This window comes from Gymnodraco acuticeps, unplaced genomic scaffold (genome assembly GCF_902827175.1).
Source record: "Gymnodraco acuticeps unplaced genomic scaffold, fGymAcu1.1, whole genome shotgun sequence".
Lineage (NCBI taxonomy): Eukaryota > Metazoa > Chordata > Actinopteri > Perciformes > Bathydraconidae > Gymnodraco > Gymnodraco acuticeps.
Window position 1 is genome coordinate 654,530 of NW_022989923.1, and position 25,184 is coordinate 679,713.

At 40.6% G+C, this 25,184-nt stretch overlaps 1 protein-coding gene across 1 annotated transcript in view; it reads left to right on the top strand.

Moving 5' to 3' along the window:
- The window catches only part of orc1 (origin recognition complex, subunit 1), a 66,026-nt gene that overhangs the window by 10,069 nt on the left and 30,773 nt on the right, over positions 1 to 25,184 (top strand). Inside the window, 10 exon segments of the mRNA XM_034209860.1 lie at positions 4,036 to 4,099; positions 4,102 to 4,142; positions 4,257 to 4,512; positions 4,603 to 4,691; positions 4,693 to 4,707; positions 5,883 to 5,984; positions 8,174 to 8,345; positions 10,824 to 10,931; positions 12,561 to 12,632; positions 12,634 to 12,711. Of these exon segments, the coding sequence (XP_034065751.1) occupies positions 4,036 to 4,099; positions 4,102 to 4,142; positions 4,257 to 4,512; positions 4,603 to 4,691; positions 4,693 to 4,707; positions 5,883 to 5,984; positions 8,174 to 8,345; positions 10,824 to 10,931; positions 12,561 to 12,632; positions 12,634 to 12,711 (997 nt within the window).

Sequence of the window (25,184 nt, forward strand, 5' to 3'; positions counted from 1 at the left end):
AATCGGTTAAAATCGATGACCAAATTGTTGCCAACTAATTCAGTCGTCGATTCGTTGGTGACGTCATCACGTGTGTTGAGCTCCAACAAAGCCGTTTAGGACAGAGTGAATACTGAATACATATGCTATATACAGAGATGCGTATGAGAAACCAATGTGAGTTTGGAAAATTGCACAATATAAATCTATTCTAGTAGACCTCAACAATGGAATTATGATCAGTGGAAATGGCCATCACAATGAGACCTTTTAAGTGTTATTATGGAGAATTACTATTCCTGTGTACTACTGTCTTATGGCCCATATTGAGCAGAGCATATTAAGACCAAAATCATGTACAACACTTCCTACTTGCAATAAAAAGCACTAATTACAGGTTATTGAGGAAAAACTCTCAACTAATGGCTTATTACTTGTAGATATGGTCATGTAGAATAAGGCATTAATAAGTGTTTTTAATGACTAATAAAGAGCCAATATACTGCAATTGCATGTTAATTAACAACTGGAGAATGCAATTCCTGAAGAAATTGCTAGTGGGAATGCTTTATGCTGAAAAGCTGATGCTGAATTGCAATGCTGAAATGTAATGTGTAAGAAGAAAGTGAAGAATTTAGATTGAAATGACACATGAACACTGGGGGCTTGAATGTGTGATGAGAGAAGAAAATAAAGTAAAAAGGCTTGGAAAAGCAGCAGAATATTTGAACTGCAAACTTTTTAACTAACTTGATGGCGAATTATCTGTCGCTATGGCAACGGCATTTGATGACACCCCATAATACGCTTAGATGTGACGATGGCTACATCGTTACCAAGCCTGTGACGTTTTGTGCCATTTCGAGCATTTGAACTGAAGTTGTGAGAAAACCGTGTTTCATAGTGAGCATTTTGTTGCCAAGGCAACGGCATTTGAAGAAATCTTAAAACTGTCACGGCATGCAAAAACATCGTTTTTCATGCACTGGTCTATTTTGAGATGATGTGCTATTTTGATTCTATAACAGGTTTTCTTTCAGGCTTTTGGAAGGAACACGTACAAAATACACATTTAAGTGTTTATTTTACTATAGTTTGTCTATTTGCGTCTGTCGATTTCTCCTAAATTCACCGCTGTTAGCACCATGTAATCAGAGGTATCGTTGGAAAGCTCGTTTCTTCCTGCACAATCTCATCGGATCCAAATATGGTCATTTCCTTTGCATCAGCAACCAATCGTGAAAGTACAAAGGGGTCTTAAACCAAGAAACAAAATGTCATTGGCTGGTGTCAATTTCTGATAACGTGATTCGTTCAGATGCGTCACGTGGTGTGCTAAAACACTTCCTGATTAGCTTTCCGCTAGAAATTTAAATCTCAAAATGGCAAAAGAACGGCGAAAAAAACTTTCACAGAGAAGACGACAACAATTGTCACTTGCACGAAACAAGGTATACAAAAAACAAATGACCTCGAACATGACATACCTTCACGGAGTGCGTTGATGCGCAAGCTGTCATCCAAAGAACAGTAGGGTTTAGCTAGCGCCACACTGCAATCTTAAAGGTCGTTTTCTCAAAATGAGTTTTTTCTCCTCCTCTGAGTCCGAAATATCCACTTCAGTATCACGTAGATACACCAAACCCAGTTATATTCCTATCAATTATGAAGGCTTATACTGAAGGGTTTGTTCATATATCATTCATAGCCTGACTTATATAACATTGTATACCAAAATCCCTTCTGTAAAAGCCTTAGATACTAATATGACTACAAAATGAAACAATAATTTTGAACCTGGCTTTATCCAAAGTTCAGATTTCGGTTCCTGAAATGTGTTAAAATTAGGGCTGTCAGTCGATTAAAATATTTAATCTCGATTAATCGCATGATTGTCCATAGTTAATCGCGATTAATCGCACATTTTTCAAAATGGCCGACTTTCTGGGGGGCGGGGCTAATGGAAGGCAATTTGAAATATGTGTGCAATCATAATGGCAATATGTATACAGCGTTTAGTGAATATTGGAAAAAGTATACGCGAGTAGTTTGGAGTCATTTGGAGTAATTTGTGACATGTAAATCGTAAAAAATTGTGTATTCGCTGTTAGCTTACGACCTCCACGATTGAGCTATCAAAAATGTTCTTCTCAATTTAGCATCATATTGGATAGGGGCTGAACTTGTGCTGGATTTGAATTTTTCCGATCATTCCCCTAGGAGGAGTTTGTAAGAATGTGCTTAAAATGCATGAAAAACGCACATTTTTCTAAATGGCCGACTTCCTGGGGGGCGGGGCTAATGGAAGGCATAATAGTATAATAATAATGTGTATACAGCGTTTCATGAATATCGGAAAACTATATGCGAGCAGTTTGGAGCAATTAGCGCCATGTAAATCGTCAAAAATGGTGTATTCGCTGTTAGCTTACGACCTCCACGAGTGATTTTTCAAAAATGTGCTCCACAATTAAGTATCATATTGGATAGGGGCTAAACCTGTCCTGCATTGGAATTTTTCCGATCATTCCCCTAGAGGAGTGCGCAAGAACGTGCTTAAAATGGCTGAAAAAGCACATATTTCAAAATGGTCGACTTTTTGGGGGGCGGGGAGGCAATTTGAAATATGTGCAATCATAATATCAATGTGTATACAGTGTTTCGTGAATATCGGAATAACTATATCCGAGTAGTTTGGACTAATTTGCGACATGTAAATCGTCAAAATGGTGTATTCGCTGTTAGCTTACGACCTCCACGATTGAGCTATCAAACATTTTCTTCTCAATTAAGTATCATATTGGATAGGGGCTGAACGTGTCCTGGATTGGAATTTTTTCCGATCATTCCGCTAGGAGGAGTTCGCAAGAATGTGCTTAAAATGGCTGAAAACCGCACATCTTTCAAAATGGCCGACTTCCTGGGGGGCGGGGCTAATGGAATCTATTTACAAATATGTCCGCAATTCCATGAGGAATGTCTTTGCCAAAATTCGTGAAGTTCTGAGAAACTATATGTGACTACCACACAATAGGGGGCGCTAGTGAGCAGTTTTTTTGAAAATGTACGTTTTTTTTTTACATTCTCGAAAAAGGCTCTGACGTGTGTCCCAAGTTTTGCGTCCGAGCTCATTAAAATCGCAATTTAAAAATAACGTATAGGCCACGCCACATTCTGAATTTGTTGCGACACTTTAAATCTGAGTTCGTAGTCACCCCGAGAGTATGTGTAAAAAAACATAATAATAATTCGTCCATCTGCTCTTGAGTTATAAATGGTGGTGTTTTTGGCGCCCCTATAGTCCTAAATGAAAATTATTTGGTGTGCCTATTTCCCAAGACAGACTGAACCTTTCCACAAAAATCTGTGGTGAATGGATACATTGTTGATGAGTTATGAGCATTTCTTTATAAGCCCCGCCTTTTTGCGAGTACGTTTTAATTCATGGCGGAAATATTTATGGTTTTGAACATGCTCATCTCCTAGGGTAATGTGTCTGACCCTTCACCGATGCTGTATACGAAGTTTGGTGTTGAAAGACTGAAAATTGAAATGTAAGTGAATATTTAACTGTTTTGAACATTATGCTAATTTAAATTAATTAAGTTTTTCATAGATGGTGCTAGCGAGCACGTTGGAATATTTAACCCATTGACTCCAGAATATTGAATTTTTTACCGGTCCTGGCGTCCGTGCAAAATTATACAAACTTTTAAGCATCCTAAAGACCTCAAAAAGAGGAAACGCTAGCACTATAATAATAATTCCCCAATAACAATAGGTGCCTCACACTTCGTGCTAGGACGCCGTTGGGTCCTAGCGCTCCGTGCTCGGGCCCTAATTAGCGCCGCCACTATAGGGGAAACACTGCTGTGTGCAAACTAGACAACTAATCAATCTCATTTTACATCCATTGTCCAAGGGTGGGCCCATAGTACCAGACCTGAAACATCCCACTGACCCTTCTGGACACACCTGAAACCTGTGTTTGCTGCTTATTGGAAGTCTGACCAAACCATTAAAATATGACAGATTTTACGCTGTTGATGTGTTCAGTGCTGAAGTGGATAATGAAACCTCTCCGATGCTGCCGATCACCGCCACACCGAGGAGCTCCAAGAAAAGTCGGCCCAGCTGGTGTCCTCTCGAATCAGAAAACAGCTGTGAGTGCAGAGAGCAAGTCATCCTTTTGCTTTTTTCATTGCCCTGATTAATCAATTAATAATATATCCTGGAAGATTTATGAGTACTAAAGCTTCACTGTCTGTTTCGATCAGGAATCTTCTGGACGACCAGCAGGACCTGAACTCAGACGGAGAGGACGAGGACGAGTTTGTTCCATCCAAAAGGGAACTCCAGAGCAGCAGTGAGGATGATGAGGATGATGATGGTGGGGAAAAGGAGGCAGCGCTGGATAGCGATGATGAGGTGTTGGTTAAAAAGGGCAGACATGCGGCAGGTTGTCGTACTCCTCGCTCGAAGCAGAGAACTCGCACCTCCACCAGAACGCCGCGAAGAACTCCAAACAGGAAGGTACAAGTCCTGGAAACATCTCCAACAGACGGAATGTTTTCACTGTGTTTTTTTATTTTCTCACCTTGTTTCTTTTAACTTCGTTAGCAGATAACACCCGGCACACCACGGACTCCTCACCACGCCACTCCCAGCATTCCCTGCAGGTTGAGACCAGCCCAACAGCCTGCTAATGTTCTAGGAGGCTAGACTGAGGTGTGATGCAACGTCATTTGACATGGCCAATGTTTGAATTTATTTTAATCGTCGATTTAATATATTATTACTTGGTTAGTTTTAATGTTTGTAAATTATTATTATTTTAAATTGCAAATTCCCAAAATTGCCTAAGTTTATGTCTTCAATTTCTTTGTTTTCGCCAAAGCAAAAAGTATTTTCCATGAAAAGAACTGCATACTCAGTAAGTCCATATACCATTAATTAACCTTTATAAGTTGCTGAGAAAATGGTAAAACAAACAAATGACCAATTATTTTTCCACTTATGGTGCGTTTCCACTGCAAGCCTCGCTCGGCCTCGCTCGGTTTGGTAAGGCCTTATTAGGCTCACTTTAATGCTGCGCTTCCATTACAGTTTAGGAACTGGGGTAGTATCTATAGTAACGCAGTGTAGGCGGAGCCGTGACGTCATCTTCAATGAGCGCCCCAAAAAACAACACAGCCGTTAGCTCTTAGCACTCAGAGCTCACAGCTCCTCATATCTGTTCAGTAACTAGACAAAGTTAAACAAGTACAAACCACAGACTGCCTGTGTCATGGCGAATACAGTCGCAGGTTTATTTATGTCTGTATAGGCCGTTGTTGTGAGTGTGGACGGTCGGAGCATATATAACGTTAGCTTAGCCAAGCTCCATTTAGAAAACACGCATTTTAAAAGGGTTTTTCGCCTGCCGTCTGTCTGCAGACTTGTCAAAGCATTAATTCATGGTTTTTACTAACCGGTATCAGTATGTTGTTACTTCGGCATCATTTTGAAACGTGTATTACAATTAAATCACGGTCAAATATGTTCATCTTGTTGTAGTTGTAGCCCCCTTGCCAGCGATTCTCTCTAGTTTAGCATACTCAGCCCGACTCAGCCTGGTTGTTCCTGGCCCTAGAACCACGATTTAGTCGGGCCAGAAAAAAGGTGAAAAGTAAGCCCCGGGCCAAAACTAGGCCAAGTGGAAGCGCAACCAAAAACGGGCCCCGCACGGCTCGGCACGCTTAAAGCGAGCTACCCGCTGCAGTGGAAACGCGCCATTAGTAAATTCTCAAGTTTTCTTTTGATTAAATGTTAATCATCAGGCAGATTGATCTGCAGAGTTAACTGAACATGAATAACTTGTATTTTATTGTTAATGTTTAATGTGAATCAATCTGTCTCTTCAGGCTGCATGTGTCCTCAGTGCCAGAGTCTCTTCCCTGCAGAGAGCAAGAGTTTCAGGACATCTACAGCTTTGTGGAGAGCAAAATTGTTGACGGCACAGGAGGGTAAGATCCAGATCCCAATCCTGACTTTGGTCCCACAGTTGACAAGTCCCCAGATCTGTCACTTATATAGAAAAATAGGGGCTCTTCTTCAAATGGCGGCTTTCTATGAGATCCATTGCCCACACAAAGGTATATTTTTTGTTGTTGCAAGTATTGTTTCGGTTCGGTTTTTGTAGCCGCAACAGTCGTTTGGGCACAGTCTTAGGCCCCGTCCACACGGACACGAAACGGGTTGTATCTGCTACAGTTCTCTATCGTATAGACCAGTGGTTCTCAACCTTTTTACACCAAGTACCACCTGAGAAAATAGGTGTCTCTCCAAGTACCACCATATGACCAATGTTAAAATACAGTCTATGCACAGTTCATGCAGGACTCGGAGGCAAATGTAGTCATAATAACATTATTTATTGTCAGCCACAGCTACATGTACAAGGTCTCTCTCTCTCACACACACACACACACACACACACACACACACACACACACACACACCAACAACCACTCACACGCACGCACACACACACAACACACACACACACACACACACACACACACACACATCACACACACACACCAACACCACTCACACGCACACACACACACACACACACACACACACCAACACCACACACCCACACACACACACACACACACTCACACTCACACTCACACGTACACACACCACACACACACGCACACACCACAAGTGAGATATAAAGAACAAAAATAATACCTTATTCTCACACAAACAAATGACAACTGTACATACATGTACCAAATACCAAAGTGTGAATGTCCTATTGGGAATTCAGTTCCACAATAATAATGAAAGCCTCCAGGAGCAGATTGAGCCTATACTAAGGGCTAATAGCTAATCTTCAGTCTGCTGATGTTTGTTATTGCCATTTCTGTGGTGGCAAAGAAAAGAAAAAAATATAACAATTAAGGACAAGTGTGTGCTTTCTCAGCTTTTGACCTCGGTCACAGCCTTCTCTCCATTCTTTGCGCAAATGCCTTCTTCCTGAGTCACTTCTTCGTTGATGACTGTCCTCCTCATTCACTTGTTCACTTTCGCTGGTAATATGCTCCTCCGTACCTCTCTCACAACATCATTCAGCTTTCTCCTTTCTTTAGCTTGCTTGCAACGTTCGCTAATCGTTCGTGGGTAGTATGGTCGTCATTAGCAACAGCAGAAAAATAATGTTCGTTTCTAAATCTAAAAACAACAATAGCCTATAAGAATTTATTCAAACCACAGTTTCAATTATCTCAAGCTTATTTTCAATTAATGTTATTCAATCAAGCCTCAAACTGATGTCCTTACCACCAGCTGCTCTTGTAGTAATAAGTAGTGTATCTTTCTTACTGTCCCAAATGTGCACAATGTAGTGACTGCTTTTCGTATTTTTGTTTACTTAGTAGTGTTCTCTGTATTTTATATGTCTGTGTTATGTGCAAGAACGTGTAAAGTTGCTGCCTTCTTGGCCAAGTCAGCATTGTAAATGAGATTTTGTCTCAATGTTTTCATCTGGTTAAATAAAGGTTAAATAAAATGTAAAAAAAAAAAAAAAAAAAAGATACCTACGCTTACCACTAGCGGGAGCTGGCGTAACACAGGTTGAGAACCACTGAACGCATCCCAAAGTAGGTTGAGTTGATTGCGTGTGGACGGAAGACTTTTTTGATATCGAATTCGGTTCGTTTTCGTCTCCGTGTAGATGCAGCCTTATCCTGTGAGACAGTTTGCATGTGAACTGATAAGCTGTTTCTGAAGTCCTGAAGAAGTGAAACTACCAAAATGAAATAAGAAAACAAGATGGAGTAACCAAACATTTGAATGCATGTCCATTCCTTCAGTTTAAATCAGTCAATAATTATTTTAATTGTAAATCAGTGTCACTTTAATTTGAAAAAAAATATTTCGTGTATCCCTCATAAACAGTGCCAGTTCTTAGTATAACGTTAAAATGTGCAGTTACTGTTGGCATTAATAAGATTGTAAACTATTTGGCTGGTTATTTCACTTTTTTGTTTTTAATTGTCACATTAACACATCTATACACTTTTTAGATATTGTTGTTTTATATTGTACAATTCGAACATTTGTGCTTACTTATGTTAATATTTTATCTTTTATTGCACATTTTAAGGATTTCTTGTGCTGATTGTTGTTCTTTGTGTCTCAGGTGTATGTACATCTCAGGTGTGCCAGGCACAGGTAAGACGGCCACCGTTCACGAGGTGATGCGCTGTCTGCAGCACGCCACCGACATGGACGAGATCTCTCCCTTCCACTTCATCGAGATCAACGGGATGAAGATGACTGATCCTCATCAGGCCTATGTCCAGATCCTGCAGGTGACAGCCGTGAAACGCCACACCAAAAACAAAGGGGCATGCACAAATGATTTGATGTCGTACATTTTCTAAAGATCAATCTGACACTGCTGTTGAAATAATATAACAATAGAATAAACAATAAAAATGTTGGGATGGAATTTTAAACCTGCCAAAATGTTGGGGGTCTTTACTTTGGGGGTTTTTACTTTAATTCAACAAAGTCCACAAAAAAGAAACATTTTATTTTTCTGAGATAATTTAGAAGGGAGCGCTGCAGCCCAGTTATATGAAACTTACATTTAGGAAGTCAGAAATAAAACATTGTTTTCTTTACAGGGCAAACACTGTAGATTTGTTTTGCCTTTTCCCACATCATTTTTCTTTATTCCCTGAGCCCCATCAAGCAGACATTAAAGGTGACCTATCATGCTATAATTTGAACAATATATTGTAGGGCCATACCTATATAAAGTATATAATTAGGGCTGTCAAGTTAACGCGTTATAACGCGTTAACGCAAACAAAAATTAACGTCACTAATTATTTACGCGATTAACGCATGTGTATTTTTGTCCCGGCCGCCCCGTAGTTTCAGAGCGCATCGAGTTTAAAATACCATCTACAGTACAAGCTGATGCTGACAGCCCCGCTCCTGCCGCCCGCTTGTGGCAGACCACACTTCCACGCTCACCGGCAGGCACCGACTGGCTGTTGGGAGGACCGGGAGGGTGTGTGTATGTGTGGCGCGTGCAAGCGAGAGAGACCTTACGTGTATTGTTGTTGTTAGCATCTGGTGCTAGCTAGCTGCGCTAACGGATATAAGGAGCTGTTTCAATGAAAACAGAGGAGCGACATTTCGCCGACAACTGCGCCGAGCACTTGACTTTATGCAGGAAGCCAGACAGTGGTACATTGTACGAAAAGTCAGCACACTCAGCACAGATAGTGCGCAACATGATTGCAGCGTCCAGGCAGCTCCCGTTCGAGCATATGCCTCCATCGCACGCACACACACACGCACACGCACACGCACACGCACACACACTGTATTGTATTATTGAATGAGAGAGGTTCCAGGTTGAATTGAGGCGAATATTTGTAATGTCCAGAAGTTGTTGCGTTTAATATTCATGAGAATATTTGTCATTGTTCAAATGATAATAAACATTAGCATAAAGCATATTTGTCCACTCATATGTTGATAAGAGTGTTAAAAACTTGAAAGATATTCCTCTAAGGTACATTTAGAACAGATACAATTTTTGCGATTAATCGCGATTAACTATGGACAATCATGTGATTAAATATTTTAATCGACTGACAGCCCTAATATAAATATATATATTTTTTCAAAATACCAAAAATATCCTGCATTTTAGCCATGCCTCATTTCGCTCTATTTGCTCTTTCCAGCCCTGTTTTTGCAGGGGGCTGATTCTGTGAGCTGCAGCTGACCACGCCCCCCTGCAGGAGAGGGGAGCATGCTTTGAGATCAGCTGCTAGGCTGCAGTGGGGACAAAAAGAGATCTCCGTCCTCCGTGTTTTATTCTGATGATTATATAGTCATTATTCATTTGTTTTAAATCTCAATAAATAACAAAGAAGACCTTTGACCGGCACTTTTCTGATTTTGTCTGGAAGATTTCAACTTTAACGGACATGTTGACCGGCGAAAAAAAATCTAACTGAAACTCTGCCGCACGGTCCCCTCGTTCCTTGGAAGAGGCGGTGAGGTGGGTGTTTGTCATCTGCTAGTGGCAAACCGGAGAGAATTACAGCGAGGGAGGGATTGCAATGAATAACAGCAGCAGGAACAAACGCTTGCCTCGGGGAGGGAGAAAAAGAGCCACAGCGGAGAATAAACAGAAGGGCAACCATGGCAACCATGCAAGGGAAGTCTTCTTCGCTGCTTTTGTGGCAGACTACAGCGCCACTTACAGGCCTGGCATATGTACTACAGCGTCTCCAGCGCTTTCGAGCGGCAATGGCCGGCGGTGGCCCAACCCCACATTCCCCTGATAGGTGGAGAGTTGCTCATATAGGCGGAGCTCCTCGTTCCTGACGTCAGATAATTTTCAAATCTGTATTAGTCTGTATCAGATCCGTTGCAGCCCCCGTTTTTAGAGATTGGGTATGGAGGAAAAGAGAGGGTTGTGTTTTCTGACACTTGGTGAGTTCCCTGGAACACCAGGACACATATTCATGTATAAAAGACATACAAAAGTGCATTTTGCTTGATAGGTCACCTTTAACTCAATGTAAATATCTGTTTTTAATTTTATTTTTTAGCTTTACAAAACTTCTTTCGTTTTGTGACAATTAAGGGATTAGAATGTGAAGGAAGATGTTTTTACTGTGTATTGAAATAGCCACTTCATACATTTTACACATTAAGTAAGAGGCAGTTGTACAACACCCCTAAAAAGCCAGATTGCATCATGGGAAATGTACCCAGGGTTCTGGTGGGTCCACTGACTGAGTGGTCTGGTCCTGCAGAAACTCACAGGTCAGAAGGCCACTGCCGACCATGCAGCAGCTCTGCTGGAGAAAAGATTCAGCAACCCTGCACCCAGGAAGGAGAGCACCGTGCTGCTGGTGGACGAAGTAAGTTCATAGTAATGAGCTTTTATTTAGTTGCAATTGCCCCAAAACGTATAAATAACTATTTTTCAAGTATAAAATTAAATCAGCTGGCATTTAATGTCTCAAATTGAAACAAACAATGAATGCATCTCCTAAAAAACATTTATCAAAGCCTGATATATCTAATTCCTCTGTGCCATTGAGCGCCATTGTTGTAAAAAAACAATGAATCATTAATGGTCCCTGAGTGACATGTTCCTTTATTACCAAGACTACACTGTATGACTCACTTAATGAAACTACAGTTAGCAGCTGTTTCTAGAGAAATCACTCGGGCATTTTAAACAACAATAAACTTCTTAGTTGTTGTAGGAGCCAAATATCTTACTTTAAATGTGTAGTTTAAAACATTTGAATTGGTATTGTTAAGCGCCAATATATATAAATTAAATTGCTATATTTGTGCTTTGGTGTAAGTTAATGCATTATTATTATATTGTCTTGTGAGAAGCCAACATTGATCCTGGACTCAGGTGAGCTCAAGGTCGAGCCGTGATGCAGTTTTTCTTTTTTTCTCTGCATTTTTTGATATAAATAAGCCTTCTTTATTCACTATTTTTTGTCTTTCCTATGGTAGCTGTTGTCAACTACCTGGGGTGGTTATACATGAACATTTTGCTAAAATGTAACATTTATTTTTCAAACATGTCGGATCCTCTCCTTTTTTTATTACTGCGATCAAAGGCGTGTCAACTGCTAACTGCATATGTTCTCCTGGAGACTCAGTTTGTGTACAGCTGTCTTTATGAAGAACGAGGGTCCTGAGGGTCAGAAGCTGAGAGCGGGGGAATCGGAATGGACATTGATGTTGTTGTTTGCTCTGGTGCCAGGTCTCAGCAAACACTTGTTCATTAACAGATGTTGACAGAATGTGATTACAGGTTGTCATCTTACACATTTCACCCATTGGTATTAAAAACGAGTTAACTGTTTCAGTTTTGTTTTATTTGAGCATTTCATTAATGTAGTAACGTGACTTGCACATCTTTCTTGCCATTTCTCAGTGCACAATGGAAGTGTCAAAATCTGTATAAGATTTCACTAAGATAGAGAAAATATTCTTATAAGGAGTTATAGTTTGAGGAAAATATGTAATTACAATATTATGATGTAGGATTATTCACTAACATGCTGATGTTATGCAGGTTAGAATGTTATGTGCTTTTAGAACCAGAAGAAACTTTTAAAAAATAGATATATAGGGAATATTTGCAGCTATGAAACAAAATCCTCAGACAGCTGTGTGCCAACTGTGAAGCTGGGACCAAAATATATGCTTTAAAAACATTTCCCTCAGAGGCTGATAATGATATTTGGACACTTGAAAAATAGTAATTCCTTTTAATATAGACCTGTACATAACTTATTTTTACAAGAACATTTTATATATTTTGGAAACTTAAAAAGAAAGTCTTTGATTACCTACACATTCATCGTATCCTTTTTTCCCACCATATTATCAATTTGAAAAATGTTTACTATAATATGAATACAAAAGGCCTAGTTGTTCGGCCCCTAATGTTGGTACCAGAAGATGGATGTGATCACATGACGGCATGTTAACCATCTTAAACCCCTTGTGTGGTACAGTTGGACCTGTTATGGACCAGGAAGCAGAACGTCATGTACAATCTGTTTGACTGGCCGACACGGCGCCACGCCCCACCTTGTGGTACTGACCATCGCCAACACCATGGACCTGCCGGAGAGGATCATGATCAACAGAGTGGCCAGCAGACTGGTGAGAGAGCCTCTCCTGTGGAGCACTTTAATCAGCTCTGGGATCAGTTTACACTTTCACTGCTGTTTTGTTTTCTTGTCTAGAGGATGTAATTCTAGTTATGTCAAAAGTGAACATGGGTTCTCAAATTGAGTCGAAATATTAAGAAATTCTCATATTTTTTTTAAATCCAAAGGTTGTACAAGTACCATAAGTGTATTGGGGTTGCCAGTGACAATTTATTTCAGGCAAAAACATATATTGCTTGTCAACAAAAAAATAAAACATCACAACAGGTCTTGCATTTCAATTGGGTCTATCAATATTTCCAAGTGCAGACAAAGAAAAACAACATATAACCCTTTTCTGACAAAGTTGTTCCGGTGCCCGACTGCAAATCAGTTTTTTGCGGGTCCACTGCAGCGAGGCCAAAAACTGGTTCGCATTTGGAACAGACAATCTGCTGGGCCAGAACCGAGAACCGCATACGTAAAAGGGTTACGTCGGACGCTGGAGCCAGATTAACCCGAGCAATAACGGTTTTTAGTGAGTATGATTTAAGCAGTAGAGCAGGGAACACAAAGTGAATAGACTGCGTTTTTGTATACATCATTTTTTCACTTGTTATGACGATCTGCTCGCTATCGATTGCTTGTTTTGAAGAGCAGCATACTGTTTCTGTTGTTAAACAGTGTCAATTGAAATGTTTTAAAACATTTACTTATTTGGAAATATGCTTCAGGGGACGTTGCTTGTGTCAGTCAGACAGTGATTTACTGCTCTGTTCTGCATTGTTGTTGTGAGCAGCGTTACCGAGAAGACAGCGATGTAAACATTGATTTCATGATGTGGCACAACTTGCGCTCCGGGAGGTGGTAAACCAAACTGAACCGAACTGAACTGATATTCTGGAAAAGGGGTAATAGAATTGAATCCAAAAAAACAAAATAAGAATGTTCCACAATATGTTCAGTTGCAATTACTTGAGAAAAACAATGTAATAGTAATAGTGAATCAAAACACAGGTTATTGCTCAAATTATTTACTTGAAAGCTACACAAGTAAATTCATGGAACTCCAAGAAGAGTACAATATTTGTCTCTAACTCCAAGCAATGAATTGTTGGGGGTTTTAAGCTTCAGGACAAAGTGGTTTTTTTTTAATCAAGTGTTTTTAATGAACAATTTCACTTCACATTGATCATAAAAAAGAAGAACGAGCAAGGAGCAAAAATAGATGGCAGATACACATCAGGGCATCTTCCTACAAAGGTTCTTCATTGAGTCCCATTACATGTTTCAAAATAAATTACATCTGCCTGTTTTTAAAATCAAATGAATATACACTAAAAGAAAAATAAGCATACACATGTCACATGAAATCGCAAAATCATATAAAGGCTGCTGTGGCGTTCTTCCCTTCGAGAAATTATAAAAAGCTTCTCCAAATCCTGTCGAAGGTAGAATATTTACCCTTAAGCACAAAGGCAAAGAGCAAGGGAATTTGAGAGTCCACCAAGCCAGACCTGCAAACTCAGTTTAGTAACAGATCTCCAGGACTTGACTATGGTGTGCTTTGCTTGAAATAATTAGCAGACAGTCATTTTTTTTTATCAGACTTGCAGACTTGCAGTTTACAGGAAAAATACAGAGAATGCATCATTTAGGGCATAATGACAAGTTCAGACCTGTAACATAGGAAAGGATGTCAAGAACTTCCTTCCAGAAAGCCTGAATATACGGGCAGACTCATAAGAAGAGTATCTATTTTTTGTTTCCACATTTAACACATGAATCTGGGATATTGGGATCAAGTTTATTCAGTAAAGTTGGTGTCATATTGGATTAATTTTAAAATGGGTGTTTATGGATTGTGTTTGAGCCTCGAGACATGCCTTCTGCCATTCCACTATTCTTCAACCAAAATGATACTATTTAGGTTTTCACTCCACACCAGTCTTTTATTTTCTGAGGAACCTTGAGAACCATCCAATATAGATAGATAGATCTTTATTTGTCATTGTACAGGTACAACGAAATTACAATAGACTCAAGGTGCCAACACGCAACAACAAGACAATATAAAAACAAGACAATATAAAAACAACAAGACAATATAAAAACAAGACAATATAAAAACAACAAGACACTATAAAAACAATAAATGGGACTTAAAAAGTCATGATAGGGAATATGTACATAAATAAATAATAAATAAATTAAATTGCACGATTCCCCTCGTATTGTACGGAAGGCTTATATAATTTAAATATTAGCAGCGTTTAGTGCACATATGGCCCTGGGAAAAAAATAATATAACCCCATAGAAACAAGAAATGAGGCCTCTCTTGGATGGTTTACTATAATTTCTTCCAAAGTGGTGAGAGAAGGAATGGATAAGGATTTGTGCGTCTTGGATATGAAGCTTCTGATCTGCAGGAACTTGAATAGGTGTTTAGTCTGAATGTCATATTTCCGTTGTAAATCTTGGAAAGACATAAGAATATTTGTATCGAATAAATCTCCAATCTTACATAAGCCTTTATCGGCCCAGAATTTAAAGTCCATATCTTTCTTAACAGGTGTAAAGTTACTGTTGCCTTAGATTGGCGAAAATTGGGATAGTATTAGTTTCATCTCTGTATTTATGAACCTCATACCAAACCTGTATTGTATTTTTGAAGAAGGGATTCTGCGTACATTTCTTAAGTTCTTTGAGTAGCCGAGTACAAATATAGGCTCAGTGGTAGAGGAGATGTGTTATATTTTGTAATGCTTACCCAGGAAACTGGTGTTTCTAGTGAGAACCAGCAGGAGGCAACAAAGAGTTGGGCTGCCCAATAATACCATTGACGATTTGGTTTTGGCAGACTATGAGAGGGGAGATACGACAAAGATATGCGGAGCCTCGCCCTTCTATTATTCCAGATGAACCTACAAAACATCCTTTTCATTTTTGCAAAACAGTTAGCAGGGGGACTAAGAGGAATGGACTGAGAAAGGTCAAGGAATTTCGGGAGAATGTTCATTTAAATAATATTTATACGACCTATCATGGAAATTGTTAGATTCAACCTTCTGTCGATTGATTCTGTCACTGACTTAGTATCTGCAAATGATGAAGCATTAATTAAGTTATCAATATTTGGTGACATTTGTATGCCAAGGTAAGTAAAGCTTTCAAGACCACTTTGAACAGTGTTTGAATAGGTGGATTCAATCTGTCTGCAAGCCTAAGGAAAAGAATAGCAGATTTTGATATGTTAAGTTTATAACCTGAAAGCTTAACAAACTTGTCAATAGTGTCAAGGAGGTTGTGTAATGACTGTTCTAAACGGGATATAAACACAATAATATCATCCGCGAATAATCCAATTCTATTCTCCATATTATTTATTTAATGCCAGGCTTATTTTGATTACTTCTATTAGCGATTGCCAATGGCTCTATTGCAAGTACAAATACAAGTGGGGAAAGGGGGCAGCCTTGGCGCGTGCCACTGGCAAGATTGAAACATTTGGATATTATATTATTAGTGGTCACCAAAGCTATTGATTTATTATATAATATTTTAATCCAGGTAGGGAAATCAAAGCCAAAGCGAGAAAGCACTTTGTGTGTTCTACCCGATCGAAGGCTTTTTCCACGTCCAAAGACGTGCTGTGTCTGGGTGCTCTGACTAGGCATGAATGATATTTAGGACCCGACGGACACAGTGAAAGGCCTGACGCCCCTTGACAAAACCATTGGTCAGGATCGGAGAGAAATGGGAGGTATTTCTCCAGCCTACATGCTAATACTTTCGCCAATATCTTAGCGTCAGAGTTAATTAGTGAGATTGCTCGATATGAACCACATTCTGTTGGTGATTTCCCAGACTTAATTTTGGAGAAACCAGCTCGAGTGCGCTAGAATTTGAAACTACGCAGCCGAAAAAAATCTGCCTCTTCATTCAGACTTCCTTACACCTCCAACACACACGAACGCGCACATGACCAATGAGGGCATGAGATAAGTTTGTGCACAGATGGAAGGCTGTCAGGCAGGTAGCAAGCCCCCAGGAAGTGCGCCGGACTCAGATGAAAATATTCGTGCTGGCCAAACGGCGGTACTACACTTCCGTTTGGTTGCCAGGCCCGGAAACACTTTTTCCCATTGACTTACATGGGGAAAGAGTGGTCTGTAACTCGTTGGATAATTTTTTTTAAACTAAATAAACTACCCAGTATGAACACTTGTATAGCCCTTATTAAAAACATTTGTTCCTCAAGTTGTAAAAATGTGCTAATAACGTTATTCTGAGAGTTATTTCCCTCTGCATTATGAACGCGCATCTAACCCACGGGACCGCGCCGCCCGGCACGTTCATGTTACGTGTCCCGACCAAGCGGCAAACTCTGGGGAAGAGCCGGGACGCCAATACGGAAGTGCCACACACTGCAGTTCATATATTGGCCGATAGGGACTGACTGCAGAAAGGAGCAATTTCCATAGACCCCCATGTTAAAATGCCCAACTTTACAGCAGAAAAAAACATGTTTCTACCCATGGATGCAATAAATATTATTATGAATATAGTTAGGTTCAACCTTCATGATTATGGATCTGTGAGTGAATTGTTTTCTAACACGACCCTTTTATTTATATTAGGTCTTAATGTTTTTGCATAAATTAGGGCGTGGTCACATTGAGTGACGGCTCTGTCAAGTGACTGCTGCTGCTAGCTTCTTGTCTCTCTGCTACCTGCTCCGTGAAGCTAGCTACAGGGACTCTGCCTGCTCAGCTCATCCAGGGAACACAACTTGAAGCCGGCCGTGGTTGTTTGTTCTTCATGCTTATATATCGGACTATTGTGACTCGCTCTGCGGTTGAAACAGACGGTGCATGAATGCGGTTTTGCGGTAAGTGAAATTCGAGTACTTATTTATGTGTTAATGATTTTAATCGGCTACGTAATGAATGTTAAGGCTTGGTTTAGTTGTAAGCGAGTGGTAGCTACATCGGTGCTAACGATGCTAATCGTAGCCTACAAGTTAAAATCATAGACTGTATATAAAGGTTAGAACGAAATAGACAAGTGTTAAGCGTTAAATGGGATAATACTGTAGAACAAACGGCTTCTGCTTGAGGTTGATAAAATAAGGTCATCCTTGTAACTTAGAGAGATATTTTATTATGTAGGTAGAACTGTATGCATCGCTAAGGTTAATTTAAATTGGCTATGCTCAAGTATGTAGACAAGCTAACGTCGAAGTAGTGTATGTGAAATCAACCTCACAATAAGATGTGTGTATATTACAATTAATGTCATATTTCAAGATGATTACTTAGATATTACAATATGGTTGGTTGAGCTGGAGCATTATTGAGCTTACACGTTAACGTCACAGTCATCTGAAGAACAAACCCAAACCTTGTTGTTTTTATTAATTGCATTACCAAATGGGTATCAAATAAACAGTAAGCATTGGTAACACAACTTCCAAAGTTACAGTAAAATAAAAGGACCCTGACTCGGACAATACACAATCCAACATGTTCAACAGAAGAGAATCAGTTATATTGTTTGTACACATGGTACTTTACATATATATATATATATATCTGTTTGTTTAAGGTGTCCAGGTGATGCAGACAGGCTGGACCAGAGAGTGAGACAGAACTGGACTCCTCACAGCAGTGAACTTCAGCACAGGTACAGGTACAAAGACTCTATTTTTCATACTGTACAAAGAATCAAGAAAGATATTGGTTTAAATGAATGAAGTATTGACTTGAATACACTGATATACATTCCATTAAACAATACTAAATACTAGATCACCTACACATCAGTTAAGTTGAGGGTTTTTTCCATGCAAAAAGTTACATTTAGATGTTATTGTTAACAAGCAATATGACTTTGTCAGCTTTCTAATTTAATGTATTGAAGGCAAAGATATTTAACACATAGTGAGAACTGGTACTATTTATCTCTCAATATTGTCTGAAAAAACGTGGTAAAAGTTATTCTTTCAGTGAGACAACAGAGCAAGCTACAGTTGCACTACGTTTTCAAACAGTTAAATATTATTTTGATAATAACATATATTTCAATGTTGATGAACTTCATACTGTTCATTCATAATCTGATTGTCTTTGTAGCTCATTGTTGAAATAAAAAAAAAACATTACAATTACAAAATAATTATATCTACAGCCCCTAAACACACAAACACACCTCTTTCATAAATAACACACTTGTTCTGCAATAATATGTTTTATGTTTCCTGTCATTTTTGTTAGGAAAGGACATGTCTGAAAGACACAACATTTTCTCCTTCTCTGAGGGTCAAGAAGAACATCCAAGAGGAACATTAAAAGCTGATGTTATGAGATTTTAAGACCAGTACAGGACATTCACTAAGAAACTACTTTTAATGTAAAAACAGTCAGCTGATCGAATGCAGCTATTTCCACATCTACACTCCATCAGCTGATTATTTATATTTGCCTCACTTTATGAGCTTCACAACATGTACCTTGTTTTGCAATGTCACAAATAAATGGGGCCAATCTTCAGTCAGATGTGAATGTGTAATCTAACATTTTCAGTAAGAATAATGGACAAAAGGAGTGCAAATACAAATACAATTTATTGAAATGTGAACCAAAAGTTAATCAAACATGTTTTAAATAAAAAGCACATATGGACAGAAGGTGTAAACCTATTAAATGTATTAAACACATTTAGTCAAATAAAGTGACCGACTAGGCCTGTGCAGTTGGTATCAGCTTTGCCCAGCATGGGCTCCTTCATCAGCCCTGGTCCTCCTCGCAGAGGAAAGACCCTCAGTCCTCTCCAAACCAACAGACAGGACGTCCATCACACGGAGGTTTCTCCCTGAAGTCTCTGCAGCTCTCTGGACACCATGCTGTCTCAATCCGTCCACACTGAATATGAGATTGGGAAAATGAAAATAATAAATGCTTTAGACAATAAGAAACATAAAGTTGACTGTTGAGTTGCTCAGTTTTGTTAGATTGTCAATACTATTACTGTATAACTAATATCTCAGGTTAAGAGGCACATTCAAATAAAGATTGGTCTTTAAATACATTTTGTCTTTTGAATTGTTTGTCTAAAGTCAAGGATCTAGAACTGGTACTTAGTTTTAATGATACGTTCTGGTTATTATGCTGTTTGGAGGAGGCCTCACAGGTAAGAGCGCTAACTAGCTACCATCACATGTACCTTAGCTTGACTTAAATGTATTAAACGTATAGTTAAGTGATATCAAAATATAAATAACTAATGTCATGCAAACATATTAATATTTGCTTGATTCCAGTGTTGAATTTAGCACAATTGCATACAAACGTTAAGGGGTTTTAAGATTCTGAAGTATTATGCTAAAAGCTCAATAACTTAGATTATTATTTATAGTTTTGCTGAATAGTTTCATGTCCGCTTACCTTAGAAACGTAAAATGCGACGGCAGCGTGCAGATGGGGAGCATGTTAGCTTAGCTTGGTAGCTTCAGCTAGCTCTGGAACTTCCAGCTCGGTGGCAGCAGGTCCCGCCTCGGCTCCGCCTCTTTGCCCTTATTTGGAGCAGGCTGGAGAAGGCGGGAGTTGAACTCTGGCGTCACTGTCGAGCCGTTAGTGGCAGACTCAGCCTACTAAGGGCTTCACGGCAACTCTGCAGAATCCTATGGGTGACGTCACGGACCCTACGTCCATTTATATATACAGTCTATGGTCCCGACCAATCAGAGCACACTGTGCTCACAGGGAGGGTGGGGGCTGAAGCTATTGGAGCTACAACGAGCCGTTAAAGGCAGAGAGTGAAATTCAGTGAATACACGTAGTTTACAGAGATGCTGTATGAGAAACCAATGTGAGTTGCGTTTATCTTTACCCATGGATGCACAATAAGAACGGATCCATATCGTCTTACTGCCATCCCATGGAGCTGTAATAATGGATATATTGCACATGTTTGCTGTAATTCATTATCATACTACATGGGCTGTATGATTAAATCTTGTACCGTAAATGTTGTATTAAATAAAGTTAATATTACCGACATTATTAACGTCCCTGTAGCTTCGTATTGCACTAAGAAGCTTATTGCACTGTATATAAATATATATATATATACAGTGCAATAATTATTTCATGCTAAATGAAGCTCTGTTGGATATCACTAGATCCTGTTACAGCGTAATATAAGTACATAACCAGGGCTGCACATAACTGGTGCGCAGGTGCGCATGCGCACCCCCGCCAAAAAAAGAGCACCGGGTCATTTGAAACAAAGCGCATTTGCGTACCAACATTGAGAGAAGGAGAGAGAGAAGGGAAAAGAGAAAATAGAGGAGAGAGGAGAGATGAGAGGGAGAGAAGAGAGAGAGAGAGAGAAAGATATTTGCGAGTTGCATACATGTATGAACCATGATATGAACTCAGGGTCGGCCCGTAGCACTGGCTAGATGTTCGCCTAGGGCGCCAGATCTGTGGAGGCGCTGCGCTGGCAGTTCTGGGAGGGAAAAAAACATTTTGACCGTTGGGGCTCATCCTAATTTTCGGCCTTGATGTAACAATATTCATAATTAAGTAAATGTAACACCCTTTTCACCCCGGTTACACGTTTCATTTGCCCTGTACGATGGGCGCTGTAAGTGATGAAAATGGGGGATGTTGGCTTATCTGGCGCCCGCAGCTCACAGCCAAAATGCGAGGGAGAGAGGGAGGGTGCACCGGTACCAGCGCTGTTGTTATTAGAATCTGGTGCTAGCTGCTCTAACGGATATAAGAAGAAGATGTTTCTACAATAATGTGGAGGGAGAGTCCTCTCCAGTCAGACTGATAACTACAGCTCAGTGAGGTAAAGTTCAAACGGTTTGGTCGCAATTTATGTAAACACATATTTCCAAGGCACTCCTTTATAATTATTGGGATAAACAGGTTTTAAATCATTCCAATGTATACTATAGGACAGTAACCAAAAATATCCTTTAAAACTGGAGAGATAAAAAAATGCATAAATAAATGTTAAGGTAAAATAAGATATGAATGAACAACACAAATAAAATAAGTTACATTCATTTGTTATTGGCTATGGTAGGTTATTGGTTATGTTCACATACTTATTTGATTACATCCACTTGTCTAAGATGACAACAGAGACTTTCGACCCAAAACTAGCTGTTGACTTGTGGATGCAAGCAGCTAATCGCAGACTCAACCAGAGAGAAAGAAGTAGGCCTACATCATCAGCTACCATGTCTGACAGAGAGGAAGACAGTGAGGAGAACAGTCAGGAGGGGAGTGATGACAGCTTGTAGGATTACTGCTCGTGCTAATGTTGTCTTGTGTTCACCTCTGCATGTGTGTTCTGTGTTCACCTCTGCATGTGTGTTCAGTGCCGTGTGTCTGGCAAATAAAGTCAAGACCCCCTCAAAAGTTACGGTTTATTTCATTTTAAGGATGAGCACCAAGCAACATCTCCAGGTGCTCCTTTGAGAACCAGGGCAAAAAAGTTATGTGCACCCCTGTACATAACGATTGATGTGTACATTAGCATCATTACTAGCTAGCCGCTAGCTGCTAACTGCCGCCTCGTTCATATCAAATCCATGATAACAACAATCCATTACCATGCTGTCATGAACGCGCGGTGCTGTTACGTGTACGCAAATTGACGTGCTTGATGTGAACGAGCATTTTGGTTAAAGTTGCGCATGCTCTATGAGCGCACATACCGGTACTTCTCAGGCATGCTGGGTAATCTGTGACGTTTCACTCTCTCAAAAGGTGGGCCATTTTATCATAATGCGCTAATGAGCAGCTCTCATAGGAATGAATGAGGCCCCGCCTCCCACGCTGTATCCAGTTCTTATTATACATCCATGGCAGGTAGGCCATCCAGTTATTTTAGCCGGGCCGGCTCAGATGATTGGTCGTGTTTTTTATAGCGCTACGGCTTCCACAGATGAAATGTGTATTTATTGTCAAAGCATTTCATATATTAATTGCTATCGGAATGTTAAGAGCATTCCATGGAATATAACAAAAAGTGTTTCTGAAATAAATTACATACCCCACCTTAAGTATCAAAATTACGAGAGCCTCACGTAGGATTGCCTCCATTCAGTTTATCAATTGCATCAGAGAGTTCACCCTTTGTAATTGGGGAATCAAACTCAGATTGACCTTCTTCACTAAGTGAAGGAATCGTAAAGGGGACCAATCATGCAGAATGCACTTCTTGATGTCTTTTATACATAAATATGTGTCCCCGGTGTGTCAGGGAACTCACGCAGCGTCAGAAAATAAAACCCTCTCTCTTTTCTTGTATTGTTCCCGGGTCGCCGAGGGTGCTGGCGTTGTTGTTCGCCGCTCCTCCGCCCCAAATCTTGTTCTTTAGTCCAGATCTGAACCTCTCCTGTCTGGCTCTCTACTTTTTAAACGTCAATCATCAGCAAACATAGCAGCATCTCTCTATCGAATCGACACAGACCTTTGTGTTGTCATCTCCTACCTGCTGGCTCTTTCCTGCTCACCGGTCCCTAGCCCGCTAGCTAGCTAGCATTATCAGACCTAGCAGGCTCGGCTCCCTGAAGTCTGCTGAGCTAACATTTCTGTCTCCACCCCAACTCCACGGCTCGTGTGGGTCTTCCCATCCCGCTGCGATCAGCCGGCTTCCCCACTGACATCGCCTCTCCCTGCCGCCTACAGCCGGTGGCTATCAAGCTAGCTAACAAGCTAGTAGGCTGGTCACCCGGCTCCCACTCTGCACCAGGCTGTCAGCCCCTCCTACGATTCTCCTCCGGAAACCACTGGAATTATTCTCCTGATATGCTGTGGTTTATCCTTCTGATTTTATCTGGACTCACACCGCTCCTTCTTCCACGGTCATCCGGCTCCTGGTCTCTGCTGCCCCGGGTCCCCAGCATTAGCTAGCTCCGTGCTAGCGCCACTTCACCGGATCATGCCGCCGCTCCACTCCCTGTCAGATCTCCACTCCTTTAATAACCGCCTGCCTCCGGACTGCATGGACATCCTCGCAGATAATGAAATACTCCGCAAACGCCGTCCGTACGTTTTTATTTCATTCCACGTCTCCACACTCCATCCCGTCCATTCGGTCCTGTCACACGCCCACACTACGCCATCACAACAAACAACACGTGAATCTGACCAATCTCCTTCCACTCCCCCGGTCCAATGCAACGTCACCTCAGAGCAGCCCTGCTCAACACACGCTCCATCCACAATAAAAGCCACATTCTAAATGAATTCATTAAAGACAATAACCTGGACTTTCTGTGTCTGACCGAAACATGGCAAAAACCCCTGGACTATTTTTCTTTAAATCAAATCACCCCAGCAGGATTCACATACATTGACAAACCTCGCCCACAAGGGCGGGGTGGTGGTATAGCTGCTATTATCAGAAAGGAAATAAAGTAGGGATGCACGATATCGTTTTTTTGAAACCGATACCGATAACTTCCTGCTTCTCAAGACCGATACCGATAACCGATAATAAAAAATGTTTTACGTCACTAATTATTTTAACGCGATTAACGCATGTGTATTTTTTTTCCTTGGCCGCCCCGTAGTTTCAGAGCGCATCGAGTTTTAAAATACCATCGACAAGCTGATGCTGACAGCCCCGCTCCTGCCGCCCGCTTGTAGCAGACCACACTTCCACGCTCACCGGCAGGCACCAACCATAGACTGTATATATAAAGGCACCGACTGGCCATCTGGGAGGGTGTGTGTATGTGTGGCCCGAGCGAGCGAGAGACCTTACGTGCATTGTTGTTGTTAGCATCTGGTGCTAGCTAGCTGCGCTAACGGATATAATGAGCTGTTTAAATGAAAACAGAGGAGCGACATTTCGCCACAACTGCGCCGGGCACTTGACTTTATGCAGGAAGCCAGACAGTGGGACATTGTACGAAAAGTCAGCACACTCAGCACGGATAGTGCGCAACATGATTGCAGCGTCCAGGCAGCTCCGGTTCGAGCAGATGCCTTGAGTTGCACATAGTTCCAACGCCCATACCACCGACGACATGTTTGTTTACTGTCCTGGCTTCACGGCCGCACACCATTTACGTCACAGCCAGGCATGAGTTAGGGAGCGCTGGATTTGTGAAGAACTCCCCTCTTCCTAAACCACTAATACCACAGTACTGGCAAAACGGGAGGAGCCGAGTGAAAAATAAGCGCCCCTCATCCCAATCCACCCACACGGCAGTATTTTTTCTTTTTTTTACCCAAAAAATATATTGTATATATCGGGGCTATTAATACTGATATCGGGTTTATCGGGATGACGTCATAATTCCTAATATCGGACCGATAATTATCGGGGCGATAATTATCGTGCATCCCGAAAATAAAGGCTACCATAATCCCCATCCCAGATGTATCTTCATTTGAACACCTGATCTTCAACTCTCTGGTCCCACTCCCCTGGTCACAGCCATCATCTACTGT